Below are 14,909 nucleotides of genomic sequence, written 5' to 3'. Positions count from 1 at the left end.
AGTTCCGTGGGGGGTTTTGTTTTTTTCTTTACCGTTCCCACATACATTAATGTAACGTTTAGACTAACTCGGGTGTACAATCACAATCGGGGATGGTGTCTACGGGTCGTTTAGAGACCTCGGCGGTGCAACACACATTGGTAATCGGTTTAGACAGTTAATCCATTGGGGGGGGGGGGTGAATAGTACGACTTAGAGAGGACCACGTGTAACACAAGAACAATGGTTATAGACGCCAGTCTCCCCGACCCTCCCCGAGGACATAAAAGAGATTGGCGTCCCCACGGGTGGTCAGTCGCGTCCTAAGGGCAGACTTAAGCGCACTATAACACAACACAACAAGTATTTCATTACACCTGTAGATGTGCATAAGACAAAATAGCAATTACAGGAATTGTAATCCATGAAGACACGTACAATATTCAAGAAGAAGCTTAGTAATCGTATACACATACCGTTGTGGTTCATTGGCTTGAACGGAAAACCGCTGGACATACACACACACACACACAATCACCAACACCCCCCGTCAGGCCATGACCACACACGACACGAGCGCAGTACCCACAGCGCAGCCTAACCTCACTCTACACTACCGGCAGCCTCGTTTCTCCCGGCCCGCATGCCATGGAGAGAGAGAGAGGGCCACACTCCACCTACACTCCATAAAAAAAACAAAAGAACAAGAGCCACTTAATTCCATCGAGCAGTAGCACAGAGTAGACGTTACGACCACGACAACGACACCGCTCCCCAGCCCACAACCCGACGACACACACGCGCAGCGCCAAAGTTCTCTGACCCTCTCAGGGAGAGGGCCCCGGAGACGAGCGGCCCCCACACGTGTACATTGTCTAATGTACCTTATGATTAAATCTCAAAGCACTTCAAAATAAGTACTCTCAACACTTAAAGTATCGCGTTACCTAACAACTCAAACATTATAAACAATTCAAACAAAGGCACCCTTGGTGGAAGGCAACGTGACACAACCGATAATGAACGTGGGGGACAACATAAGGCTGGCGCCCTGACCGGTACACTAGCACCCTTAGCCTACCACGTGCCGCCGGCAGTCCGGCCAGAGCTGCAAGCCGGACCGTGCCGGTACATTGAACAAGAATTAACCGGGTAAAAACGATACGTACGGGGGAGAGCAGAAACCTGACCATCCTAGAGCCGTCAGACCGTTGAAATTTCATCGAGAACCCAGCGAGCTTTCTAACCCGTGTGGACTAGATCATTGTCTGCTCTAGTCGTGAAACTTTGTCCCGACTTTGAGTCTCCCCTAATACCCTACGACGTTACTAGACAAACCACAAAGCCGGTTCTGAGACTCTTGTCCGAGACATATATATAGACTCTGCGTACGCACAGTCACCTGCCCTCAGATAACTTACTTCTTGTCCTCGTATATTATTCCCCTGGACCAAGTGTGAAGCTGCTACTAACCCTCGTCACACCTAGTACAGGTGTGGATTATAAGTTAAACACTTTGGCTGTCGCTACAGAATGGTTGCGCAGACCAATGAGGTGCGTGGCAAATGTACATCTAAACCGGCACCCACATTCGCGGCGGTGTAACAACAGCAGCTGCGTGGTCTGAAACCTTAGTTGGAGGCAACCCAAAAATCCCTAACCCCATGTCCCTCTTCTACACTCCCAAACACAGACGTACATCGGAGAACACTCAAAGACGGTACTGGGCGCGTACAACTATCATCTCTTCTATAGTCTTATCTCTAACAACGCATTATCCCACTCAGAGAGAAACTTTAGTCAGCGCGCCATGACACCAAGATTGTCTTGCACTAAGCACACAACTCTAAACATCCTTAGACGGGTCTCACAACGACAGCCACGCGTGAGGTTTAGATTATTTCCCTGTCTCAATCCAAATTGAACTGTATAAAATAAAAAGGCACATTTGTCTTGTAATAAATCAAAAAGGGCGACCTGGAGCCAATCCTGCAATTTACCCAAAAGTGAAAGAGTTGACATGCTGAAAACCCAACTCCTGCAGGGGGGTCTGGGGGGATTCTCCCCAAGGAGATTTTTTGACATACTAACATAAAATACACATTCTGGTACTAAAATGAATAAATCTATTACTACACGACATATTTAAAAAAATGAATGCCATTTTAGTTTTTTGTTACTTTGTTCTGAAAGCTGAACCTGCTGCTCCTCACAGAGAGGAGAGGGAAGAGGCTGTGTGAATTACTTTACATTGTGGATAAGGGTGGATAGCCCCCATTGTTCTGTGTGTCAAAATGAAAGACAGCCCACACACCTATCAATCATCAAACCGTGGGGTCTTACTTCATTACGTGTTGATTTCTATCAACACGTAATGTTGTATCGATGTATAGAGATGTACTACAGCAAAAGTATTCTCCGTCAGGACTTCCTGCAACAACACCACGCCGTTATCGTGATTCTGATTGGCCAGAAGACATTATCAAAGATGTTCTATTGAGAAGACGATCACTACGTGACAAAAGTTTTCAAAACCGTTTCTAGTCTTCGGTATTTCCAGACAAGTGGCTGCTGAAATCAATCTTACTAACTGCTGCCTGTGCAATTTACTCTGCGCGAGTTGGCGGACTTTATTTTGCTTACTTTAACATCATTTTTCATGGTGGGGCTAAGCCATTTCTTGGTATGGCTGTGAAAGTTAGCATTATATGTCCTCTTTAATAGAATAACATTGTGTTTAGTTTCTTCAAGTATGGCTTTTTCAATCAGGTTATGTAAAGATGACTCCCATCACCTGATTCATTAATCCCATCCCATCCATAAAGGTATATAAACGCGTTTTTATTTCAATAACAGATATTTGTTTCAATACCTTTACAGGGCTGGGTCTCGAACACTTGATGTGGGCAGCTTCCCTGGTTCTCCATGACCTGAATGATCACGGCTCTAGAGCGAGCTTGGCGTCCGGTGGTCTCGAAACTCCGTCCCTCCAGGCAGGTCAGCTGGCATGAGCTCCAAGACGACCACACGGTCAAATGGCAGTCTCCTGAGGGCAGAAAGAGTCAGAAAAACATCACTGATAGGCACAAATCTATCAGTAACACTTATTTTTTCCAGATACTTGAGGCTGGTTTATATTATCTTGCAAAATGTATTTCGGAGAACTTTGTATTGGCTCCCCTGCTAGCTCTAGGAACATTTCAAAGAGATCAGAAACAACTTCTGCGGCTCATAATGTACCGAATTCACAAAAACAAATTACTCAGACAGCCCAGCGGGAATTCAGAAGTAATAGACCAACCAGAGAAATACAATACAAGCTATACCTCTGAGCCGAAATACAATAGCAACACCCAATATGGAAAACGTGTCTTTTAGGAAAAGAAAATGTGTTTTTAGCGCATTTAGAGTATTCTGTGGGTCAATAAATAAGTTGTCTATCAGTTTCTATCTCGTAGTTCAAGCATTAATATCCCATGTAATCCTATAAGGGTCAGCTTGTAGTGATAACATCACCCCCTCAGCCAGGAGAACCCTCTGATTCTCTGCCCTGAAAGCCTATTAGTGAGCCACGCATATCATTATCCTTCATCTTTATATGGATCCACTCAATCAGCCCATCCCTCATGCTGCTACGCCTGTGGAAGCATGCTGTGGCTGAAGCTGCAGCACACAGCCACACACACACTGTACATCACATTCATGTTGACAACCCCTCCCCCCCGGCCCCCGCGCTGCGTCTACCTCCTTCACGCTCGACAGACATACGGACACCAATACACACACACTTCTGCTGCGGCCATCAAACACTTCTGTGCCGAGCCAAGGCTCACAGCAGAGGCGGCTGAAATGATGAATCGCGGCGTGGATCAGAGGAGAGCGAGAGGCGAAAGCAAGCACTGCAAGATGTTGTCTGTTCACAGAAAAACTAACAAGAGCCATGACAAAGGACATCAGAGTTGTCCTTTCATCAGATGGAAATGATTCTCTTTTTTAAAAATGGGTATATTCTGTTACCCTTGTAGCTGGTTTGCACAACAACTAAGTAGGCCTACAGACAATAAAGCTTCATTACACGTTTTCAGTGTGGACACCAAGGCAGTGATAAGTGAAGCAGGTTATTGCTGTCACCTCTGTTGCCTAAAAGTGAATGAAAGGAACAATACTACAAAGGGCATCATGGGATGTTAGTCGTGATCTACTAGCTTCTAGGTGCTGTGGTGATTTTTATAACGATACAATTAAAGACCATCTTAATGCTTTATGCCATAGTTCTATAAATAGAACTGGAGGGAACTTTGGGATGTTAGCCTTTGCAGATCATTTTTGTGCACAAAAACATACAACACAATACAGGAAAGGGAAAAGACAAAAAACAGCCTCTATGGCTTGATCTGGTGCATTTTTATGATGTTCATGTGTGAATTGTTGCTTCTTAAGTAAATGAATACAAATAAAAAAATAAAAGGTATTTTAAAGCAGTTTGATTTAAATGTTTCAATCCATTTTTACATTTCCTAAAGAGGATTTTTTTCTGACAAGCGGTGACGTGATATACCTGAATACTTTTTTCTCATTACAATGACTCTATTTTTAAGGTACAGCGTGCATGCACAGTGCCCGCAGCACTCTGCCAGCACTTTTATCATTATATTTCATTGAAAAAAGCATTCTATGTGTTTGATGTGTACCGCAGACAGCCGCAGTCGCACTAAAATCTGCAGTGAAACAATAAAGACATTCTTCTGACACTAATCGCCAGCAGTGGCAGCCTGTGGCTGTAGGCTACTGCTGGACAGATTTAAGCACATGAACATGCAGGGCCTTTTATTTAAGATTTATTTGTTGTCTCTGTTTAATTAGCATCTGATTTACTCAGTAATTATTGTCTGGGACATGCCATCATAAATAATAAGGTTTAGTGGTGTATTTGGTCTAAGATGAAATGCTGTGTGATGCACCTATGACAGACAAACTCATTTGTCCTCATTGCAACAGCAGAACATAATAGTACACTAAAATAAATAAAGACAAAAAGAAACAGAGCACTGTGTGTTAGGAATATAACACAAAGAATAATATTGAAGCAAGCACATTGTACTACTTTAAATTCGGAGAATGTTTCGGTGTTTTCAACCCACACATTGCTTTAATTTTTCATGCATTTTTGCTTAACTATAGGTCATAACACATCTACTGCAGCTACCATGCCACACAGACATATAATAAGGCATGACCGATAGCCAATTACAGCTTGTTGTTATTGGCAAATTAAATGAGCAGCTTTACAAATATATTTATTTAATGAGGCAAATTTTCCTATTTTAAGATGATGGTTCCCTAGATTTCCTTTTGTGGGGGCTATTGGATATTGTCTTACTGTCATTTTGCTGGTCTCAAATTAGGTTGTCTTAAACTGTTATGAGGTTCATTACTTTAGCAGCTGGTAAGGGACAACACATGCAGCTCATCAGTTGCATAAAGCCCAACCTTGTGCTTCCAGTATTTCCTGGGTGCCAACCCTGATTTTGCTGCCAGCCCTCAGGCACTCTTACGCTTCATAAGGATGCACTGCGATTATTTTCTAAGAGCATCATTCCAAATTAATCAATCATTGTGATTCAAAAGGGTAAATTGGGGTAAGCTGGCATATTTTTTAAACATGTTTAATTATCTCACATTTTAATTAAGTATTAAGTAAAAAGTTCTTAGTTTAACTAGTTTTATTATGTTGTTGCATTTGTATTACTGCCATTCGAAAAATCCTTGCTTTAGCACGGGCATACAACCTCTTGGAGTGCAGAAATCTCATTGCTGTGAATGATTTTAGTTAGCAACACTGTTGTGTAAGAAACCATTAGATCTTTCAAATGATTGATTGTAAAAAATGTCAGTATTGACTTTTGTAGCATTGATGCTCTTAGGCACTGCATTAATGTCAACTTTATTCTATCCAAGTGGTCATTATGTCCTTTTTAAGTTGTTACTGGACCTGATCGGCCAGATCATGTTGAGCTAAAAGGTTCATTAGTTAATCTATTACATTTATTGATTTTCACAAAATTATTTATCCGTGGAAATGTCAACCGATTGGCAGAGGAGACAGTGTATCGGCAGATTCCAGTAAATTAGGTTTTCTTTTCATGAACAAGATTATTGATTATGAAGCAAGTGACCAAGGCCGAATAATTATTGCCATTACATAAATAACGTGTACTGTAGTAGTTTTGGTCTATTGGAGCCAATTATAACATACTGTATGGTAAATGCAACTAGATAAATAATAACACCTTATATAGTGAATGTTAATACATTTGAAAAGCAAATAATTAGAGAGCAGCTTTACCTGGGCAGGGCACGAAGCAGGGCTGCTCCATCTCCTGTTGGATCCGCTGCCTCAGCTCGTCTCCACAGAGCTCCTGGTCCACTGGCTGGGGGGGGGACTCGGGCCAGCTGCCCCGGTGGACCACACATGACAGGCTCCTTTTCCGAATCCCCTCGCCACACTCTGCATCCTGTGAGGACACACACACAAATTGGTCTTTGTAAGATTTATCAAGAGATGTTTCCTCACAATATATTGAGGAAAAGGTCTTGACAGAAGCATCTACAGTATGTGACTCTGCTGGATACTCACTCCCTATGTTCATTCTATACATATATTTATGTAAATGGAATATTGTTTTCAATTTGTATATACTAAAGGTGCACTGTGGACTTCAAGTCTTAACTACCAAGACACATTTTGTGTTATTTCCAAATGTCTAAAACAGTTCTGAATGCATTTCCTTCATGAAACATTTGCAAAGGCAATTTCTTTGACAATTAAAACAAATATTGATTGTATTAATACGTATTTAATTTCCCTTCATTCCTTTATACTAAACTAATGTTTACACATTTCACAGAGTACCTTTAATTAATATGGCAGTTCATATAGATGTTATTTAAACGTTTAAAAAAGAGATGGAAAGAAAAATGGACTGCTAACCAAAACAACATTTCTTTTTTGTAATGTCACATCAAGGTTAGACTTAGTAACCTCCAATCAAGCAAAGCATTCACAGCGCCGATCGAATACCTCCACAGTGCATGTGGACCAGTCACTAAGCAGCCACGTGTAGCAAGGCCTTATGGGACACGGTTGAGTCTGGGTGACCTGGTTTGGACACGGCCGACCCTCCTCATGAGCCTCCTGCAGGATTCTCCTGGTGCGCACCGACTGACCTGCACAACAACAAAGCATATACACTGTTGGGTAACAACTGAGAAAGTATATTTATATGTAAATAACTCCAATGTTCAAGCCCTACATCCTTTTTATCTATGATTCTTAAACAACATTAAGTGCCACTTTTATTATTATGACAAACTATTTCAATAAAGAACAAAACACTGTGGGATTCATAGGAGTGGAGACCATGTGATTGGTGGTGAGAGAAATAAATGCATCACTGCACAAACAAAAGGCCCCATAAAATAACTGTTCAAAACAAGTGGATGGAATGAATGATGATTTATTTAGGAGTGGAAAGACGCTGCGCCTTCTCTTTAGCCCATAATATGTTTTCCTCATGACAAGCACCATACATCTGTGTCACCGTGCCACTTATGGTTTCTACAAAAAAAAGGTGTTTGGTTCAAGTGAGTCATTTATAATGGATGAGAGGGAAGTTTGGTAAATTGCAACAGTAAGTACTGGCTGGAGTAGGTTTACTATGTTGTAACAGCTCAATGTGTGGGCCCTCTGAGGCTTAGTAAAGGAATGGCCTGGTCTCCATCAGCCTTCCAGTAAAGACAGAAGCTGTGTGTGTGTGTTCGTGTTATGCCTGGGGAGATGCTGAGCTCCATGGGCCCCAGGCAGACGTGAAAAAAAGGACGTTCAGCCCCGCCATCTCAAAAAATCAAACCAAAACATTAGCACTCCCGCGGGATCCTGACAGAACACGATCCTTGAGTCGTCTGACACAGATACGACGCAAATCCCTCATCAAGGCTGACAGATTTGTTTCACAATGTGTGAAAATGAACACAGAGTGTGGCAGAAACAGAGCAACAGTGACAGATCGAAGGGAGACAGACAGACAGAGTATTAAATCCCCAGTTGGAAGCGAATGTAAGTGTGAGTTTATTGGAATGAGGGGTTAACTGCGTGGGGGGACGAAGAGCCAACTTAAAATTAATGAATTAAGAAGATGCTGTTGAGTCTCTCTAATTAAGAGAATAACACGTTTTTGGTCCGGGGGATTGGCTTTGGGAGACCCCAGACAACAATGTATGCATCCCGGTTAAATAATTAACTTTTGCATTTTGAATGAGGTTATAACATGGCTTTCTCAAAGAGATGATGAGCATTCTACAGGTTTTTTGATTACTAATTGCATTTTTGAAATCATCCTAAGGAAGGGTATATATTTGATTTAGGAGCAGTGAATCATTTATGACGTCCCTAAAGGTGACCTGTATAAAATGTAATTTAAATCAACCTGCCGTTCTTAAAAATCCAACCTCATGAAGTAAAGTCGTTTACAAAAATGAGCATTGTATAGAATTAAGTGGGAATATTAATATATATTATTGAAGAAAGGAAAAACTCAGCACACTGTTTCCCTGTATAATAAGGCGGTGGATTACACATACTCGTAAATATTTTAATGCATTTAAATGTATTCATGCTGAATTAACATCTTGGCATGTGCCCGAAAAGAAGGAATAATGATGCCCCGCACATGTGGTCATCTTTGTTTATCAGGTTTGGGTTCACGGTGTTTGAATTAAATTTATTTTCTCGCATGTTTACCTTGGTTACCGCAGGTGTGGGAACATTCAGCCCACGGCGACCATTCAGAGAGTAAACAGCTGACAGGACAGTCCACGACGCAGCTCTCCATCAGCCTCGTCTTGTTGATCAGACCAAACTGTGGAAAACAACAAGAGATTGAGGAGGGCCGACTAATTATTTCCACTAACAAGAGAGACTGACTACCCAGATTTGCATAATTTAAATAGGCTGCAGTTCATTTCAGGGCGGGGAAGATGAGGCAATTAAACTATTTTACCATTAACCTTGCTTTCAAATGTTATTGAGCTACATTATTTGAACTTTTATGAGAGGGAATCGTGCTGTTTAAGGACATTATACCTAACACAGGTGACAATATCACATCCTTCATAGCCATAACACTGGGTATACCAGAAGTTAACTGCAGGTTGTGCCACAAGACAGATAAACGGTTTGCAACCAACCATTACAAATAGTGCAGCAACTACTGTATTGAATAGACAGTAACTTGCAGCATCTTTAAGAGTTGTATCTATCTTTGCATTAATAAATCTAGGCAATACAATTTAATAACATTTGAGAATAAAGATGTTGATGAGATTAGATACAACATTCTCACATAAACAAATTGGTCAACTGGGCTTTCAATTATGTATAAGCCAGTGGAAACAAGATGAAGTGTTGTGCTGCAGCACCAATCAATAGTTCACACTCTCCAAACAAAGTACAATACAATATTCCAATTGTTCTTGTTAGGTGGCTCTATGTCATTTGGCGCACTCTATTTCCTGTCCCCGTCGGCATTGGTTAAGAGTTCAAATACATGGTATATGAAAAGAAAAGAAACATTAGAGTAACAATGTCTGCTTATACCTCCATGTCTATATCCATCGCCAATAAAAACAAATATGAAAACTGGCCCTATTTAGATTTTTTCGGTTTCCCTTTCCTGCAGTGTGGTTTTTGTAATGGTCTTCAAAGGCTGAAATCCCAAGGTTTTCTCACACACTCCCCCGCCTGCCTGAATAGCTCCATTGGACTCCTTTGTTTACGTCTGCAACATAGTGATTATGTTGGCTAGCGCTCCAACACATGGTATGTGATAGGCTAAGGGGCAGGACATCACTGAGCGGTTGACAAATCACAACAGAGCCGGCCAGCTAACCAATCAGAGCCGGCTGGGCTCTGGTTTCAGACAGAGGGTGAAAAGAGCTGCAGCACAGGCAGTATGAGAACAACTAAATGATGAACTTTTTGAACATTAAAGCAAGTAAACATTTCACAATAGGGGCATACAAATTAAAATATGAACCTGGAAATTTGCATAATAGGGCCCCTTAAAACTAACAGGCCCTGACCAGACAAAGGAACATTTCAGTCAGGGGTCACCTTTATGGCTTTTGTTTTTAAAATGACTGTGAAGATGCAATTTTTGCTGCTGAGCACCTCACATGTTTCAGCTTTATTCACCTTGCATATTCGCAGAAGTACCCTGACACATTGAGATGCAAAATACAATTGTGTTAAAGCGCAACTGTTGCTGGATACCCGGGAGATATATTGCTTTACCAACTGTAGAAACCACAATCCAAACAGAACACAGCAGCCTGGAGGCAAATTAGTGAGGTATTTCTCGTAATTTGTTTATATTTATTTAAACTATACTAGACAATTAAGTAATGTACAGAAAATGGTTGGGGTTACGCTAATGTTAACACTCATTTGCTGTTTGCCCAGCAAGAACAACAACAAAAAAGATGCAGAAAACTGGGCTTTTTTAACAACATGCTTTCTGTTGACTGCAGAATGCATTATGTAAATGATGTGTGACTACACAGTGATTACCTGCTCGCACTTCTTCAACTCCACAATCTTGCCATCGCTGCGAATACAGTCCAGGAGACGTAAACGAAAACCCTGACCACAGATGGCGTTTTCACCTAGCTGGCAAGTGCTCCAGTCTGCAACACACACGCGCACGTACGCACGTACGTACACACACACACACACACACACACACACACACACACACACACACACACACACACACACACACACACACACACACACACACTCTCTATCTCTCTCACACACAGACACATACACAGACACACACACACACAAACACAGACACACACACTCTCAAACACACACACACACACACACACACACACTCTCACTCTCAAACACACACACTCTCTCTCTCTCTCTCTCTCTCTCCACACACACACACACACACACACACACACACACACACACACACACACACACACACACACACACACACACACGATCACTGTCAGTTCGAACAGGCAACAATGTGCTCAATTCTATAGTTTGGGAATCTTTACGTGGCCAAGCACAAATAGCTTGCTTCATTCAGTTCAATACTTTGGCATTGAGATTCAAAATTCTATACTGTCTTCCTGTTCCAACTCATCCCCTTATATCCCACCTGAGACTCTGTAGTCGTAGGAGAAGCAGCTGCTGTTGAGGAGGCAGGGATCGGTCTGGACCAGCTCTGGACAGGCTGAGCTTTCAGAGGCGGGAAGGCGGAGGACTTGTCTGCTCCGGTTCCGCAATGCTCCTTGGTCACATTGCTGCATCAACAAAAGAAGCATGTCACTGTCAAGGACACATTACATTACATGTAACTTGTTAGACGCTTTTATCCAAAGCGACTCACATACTCAATACTGTGGACAATCCCCACAGGAGCAATTTGGGGTGAAGTGTCTTGCCCAGGGACACAACGACATGCTGACTGCAGTGGGGTTTGAACCTGTGACCCCCTGATCCCACCACCAAGGCTCGATCCACTGCGCCACACGCCTCCTGGTATATGGTACCACATGGTATATTTTCAGAGATGAGTGGGACGGGATGAATTAAAGGCGTCCTTCAGCAGGCCAAAGAAACCAGAAGCCATCTCCTGCATTTATATATATATGGATAATAATGCTTTCAGTTGAGGCAACTTAAAGTAGGGGTTAGGAATGAATGCTTCTTTGTGCAATAGTTTAGATGTTTGAACACTAAATGTAGACTTGAAGGAGTGCAACAAATAGGTTATAGTTATTATTTATAAGGATTTATTTTTATGTGAAAAATGTACGAGTTCTAACATAATGAGAAAATAAATTGCCTTTTTAACAGCAGTAATATTAAACAGCCAATGTGGCTAGGTGCAAATAGCATTGTTCACTACAGTCACCCGGGTGCAAATCGCATCTGCCTGAATAAAATACTGTTATTCTGTAATCAGTTTTTTGGGGAAATACAATTGAGTATGATTTTTCCACAAAACTCAAAACAACAGAGTGCCATTTGAAGCCATGATACATTCAATCAAATCTAATATCAGAACAATAGCCTACAGTACTTACATAATTTGCTCTTTGAAAATGCAACATGGATTTTGGAACGAGGGGGTTAGTAGGATGGAATGGATTTCACCATTGGTTATAATAAAAAACGTTTCTTTCTTTTTTTGGACAGCAGAAGTGTAGTAGCTAAATATGGTCACATATTGTATTTTCAAATGTTCTTTTGTTGAAGATGTAATTAACACATGACCTGAAGTGGTTGCTTTTTCACAATTTTTTTCTTGTTTTGGAGAAGCTATTTCAATTATATAAAAGTACCGTGATTGTCATCTTAATGCGTATCCATGACCGACTTGAGCTCTGTTACAAACTACGATTTGCTTTTATGTAAATGTCAAGAGGGTTGATTTTTTGTCTGGAATGATTTTTTAAATGTCACTGAATAATTGATATGGGTAAAGTGAAAATATAAAAAAAAGAAGTGTGTGATACGCACATGAGATGAAACTCATTATGCTTTTAAAGCCATGGAGATTTCTTACTAGAAGATGTGTTTTGAGTTTAACCATTTTAAAATAAATGTTCCTTATATCTCAATCGAGTGATATCAATACTTCTATACTACAATTACAATTTCTTAATGAATGCTCTCCTTTCAAGCCATCCTACCCACAATTTGAGCCTATTCTGCTATGAAATAACTTAAGGCAATTACATGCCCTCAAAGTCTGTATAGCAAGACATTTATGCTAAATTCCAATTTCAATAGTAAAACCCCATTATGCGCTTTTACCATCTTAACCTCATCATCCCAACCTTGTTCCAGAATAATTTATAATCTGCTCTTGAAAATCCACACTCTTGATATGACACATTATCTACTATGATGTACATCCTAGAGATAGTATCCTATAAATATGATCAAGTATCTCCGCGTTTTGAAACTCCTGTTATATTTTAGATATTTTAAAATACCTTAGTTTCTGTGTAATTCTTTTTAAATAAGGTGTTATTACTTTTATGGGAAACTCCACAGTGTGCACATTTACTGACAGAAATCTGTATCAATATCCTCTTATATCACCCACCTGAGGCCTTTGAAAGAACTGGGACACTTGTTTGAATGGGATTCAACATAACTTGACTTGGGAATAAGCTAACTGCTGCCTACAGTGTTGATAAAGGCTGTCATTTCTGTCTGAATGATCCTGCAGAGAAGGCAACCTGGCAGATACCTGCATTTACTGCAATATTGACTTGTATGCAGGGCTGTTGAAGGCTGATGAAGAGGGATAATTATTAAAATATTAATTGAGTGCCACATTTACCTAACATCTACAAGGGACATGCAATGCAAATCACCCACAACAGTGGAAATCTGTGAAGAGAGAAGCTAATAATGTGTGAAAATGTGTGGAGGAACTGTCAGCTCTGAGGAAAGAAGAAAGATTCCTCTGATAAATCTCTCTGCGTTGAGCTGTATTTGCCCCTCTGCTCCTGATGCTTCACACCATGCACCTCCATCACTGTCACCTCCTAATGAGGGGCCTCTGTGTGAGGCTCATGAATCAGCTGCAGTCGTTGAGCCCCTAATGTTTTCACACCAACTGTCACACAGCCTTGCACATGCCTTTGTATGCAACAAACAGGAGATCCTACAATCGGAATGCTTAAAGAGCCTGTGACACGAGTTTCCCCCATCATCCAAACCCATCAATTTGAGTAAATATTGTCCCCTTGAAAACCATTACTGAACTGATTTTGGATATTTGTACTTTGATAACCATTAATCTGCCCTTCAATGTTGACCATTTTCTGGATCTTCGTCCGTCGAATATCCAACCTAAAACTAAATTCACCGCGGTATTGCGGGCAGAGCGCTCCAGCTGCACCGTTCAGGATCCCAGCATCTGCATGTAAACGCACGATGGCGCACACAGCAGCAAGCTCAGACAGCGATGACAGTTTAATGTTGAACGTGTCTGAGAGCTCATATGAGGCTATGTTGTATCTGTTAGAAGTTTAGGAATTAGGTTGGTCAATATGGGCGATCATACGGTCATGTAGCCAGTGGTGGACTGGGACTAAAAATCATCCCGGGACTCTCGACCGGCCCACTTCGGTACAACTAGTAAATTGTCAACGGAGCGAGTGGGGGATGTGCTAGTGACTTATCCGACCGGCCCACTTCGGTACCGGCCCATCGGGATTCGTCCCGATCAGTCCGCCACTGCACCCAGCCCTGCCCACGTAAACTGTCAACGGGGGGAGCTTCGCTGCGGGGAAACGGTGGACCTAGTGTCCCGATCGGAGTGGGAATAATAATAATAATCCATGCATTTTATCCATTAATTTCCCCAACATTGTGGTAAAAAAAAACACACGTTTAATCCATGTTGGTGTACTACAACTACAAAAAGCATCGGTTTGTTTTCTCATCAGGAAATGCAGACCGGCTCAAACAAACAATTTTTAAATCATCATCCTCACGATCATTTAATGTATCATATGTTCGCCGAATTGACATGAAAGCACTAATAAATGTAGTTTCATCAACTTGAGTTTACAACTACAAAAATAATCGATTTGTTTTTATATCACATCCGACGGGAGGAAATTCAGCAGCTCTCACTACCGATTTTTAATCCTAATTTAATCATCATCTTCACCACGATCATTTATGTTTATGTTGAATATATTGTAGTCAACTTCATTAAAACGTTATTAACGTGCCTTAACTCAGTAATTCACCATTTCTACGCATGACAACACACTTTGTCCGTGTTTGGCTCTCTCGCCGCACAGTGAAGCGTTTCCGCATT

General features: G+C 41.3%; 1 protein-coding gene across 1 annotated transcript in view; it reads right to left on the bottom strand.

Annotated features, from left to right (window-relative positions):
* LOC104966382 (thrombospondin type-1 domain-containing protein 7B-like) overlaps window positions 1–14,909 on the bottom strand; it is a 50,146-nt gene that overhangs the window by 9,142 nt on the left and 26,095 nt on the right. Inside the window, exons 7-12 of the mRNA XM_010795568.1 lie at window positions 11,217–11,361; window positions 10,607–10,722; window positions 8,780–8,897; window positions 7,061–7,206; window positions 6,326–6,494; window positions 2,852–3,025 (exon numbers count right to left, since the gene is read on the bottom strand). Of these exons, the coding sequence (XP_010793870.1) occupies window positions 2,852–3,025; window positions 6,326–6,494; window positions 7,061–7,206; window positions 8,780–8,897; window positions 10,607–10,722; window positions 11,217–11,361 (868 nt within the window). The remainder of the gene's footprint in view (window positions 1–2,851; window positions 3,026–6,325; window positions 6,495–7,060; window positions 7,207–8,779; window positions 8,898–10,606; window positions 10,723–11,216; window positions 11,362–14,909) is intronic.

Source organism: Notothenia coriiceps, unplaced genomic scaffold (genome assembly GCF_000735185.1).
Source record: "Notothenia coriiceps isolate Sejong01 unplaced genomic scaffold, NC01 NC01_scaffold00037246, whole genome shotgun sequence".
NCBI classification, from domain to species: domain Eukaryota; kingdom Metazoa; phylum Chordata; class Actinopteri; order Perciformes; family Nototheniidae; genus Notothenia; species Notothenia coriiceps.
Note: the sequence above shows the minus strand (reverse complement) of the source record. Positions and strands in the feature narration are given on the sequence as shown.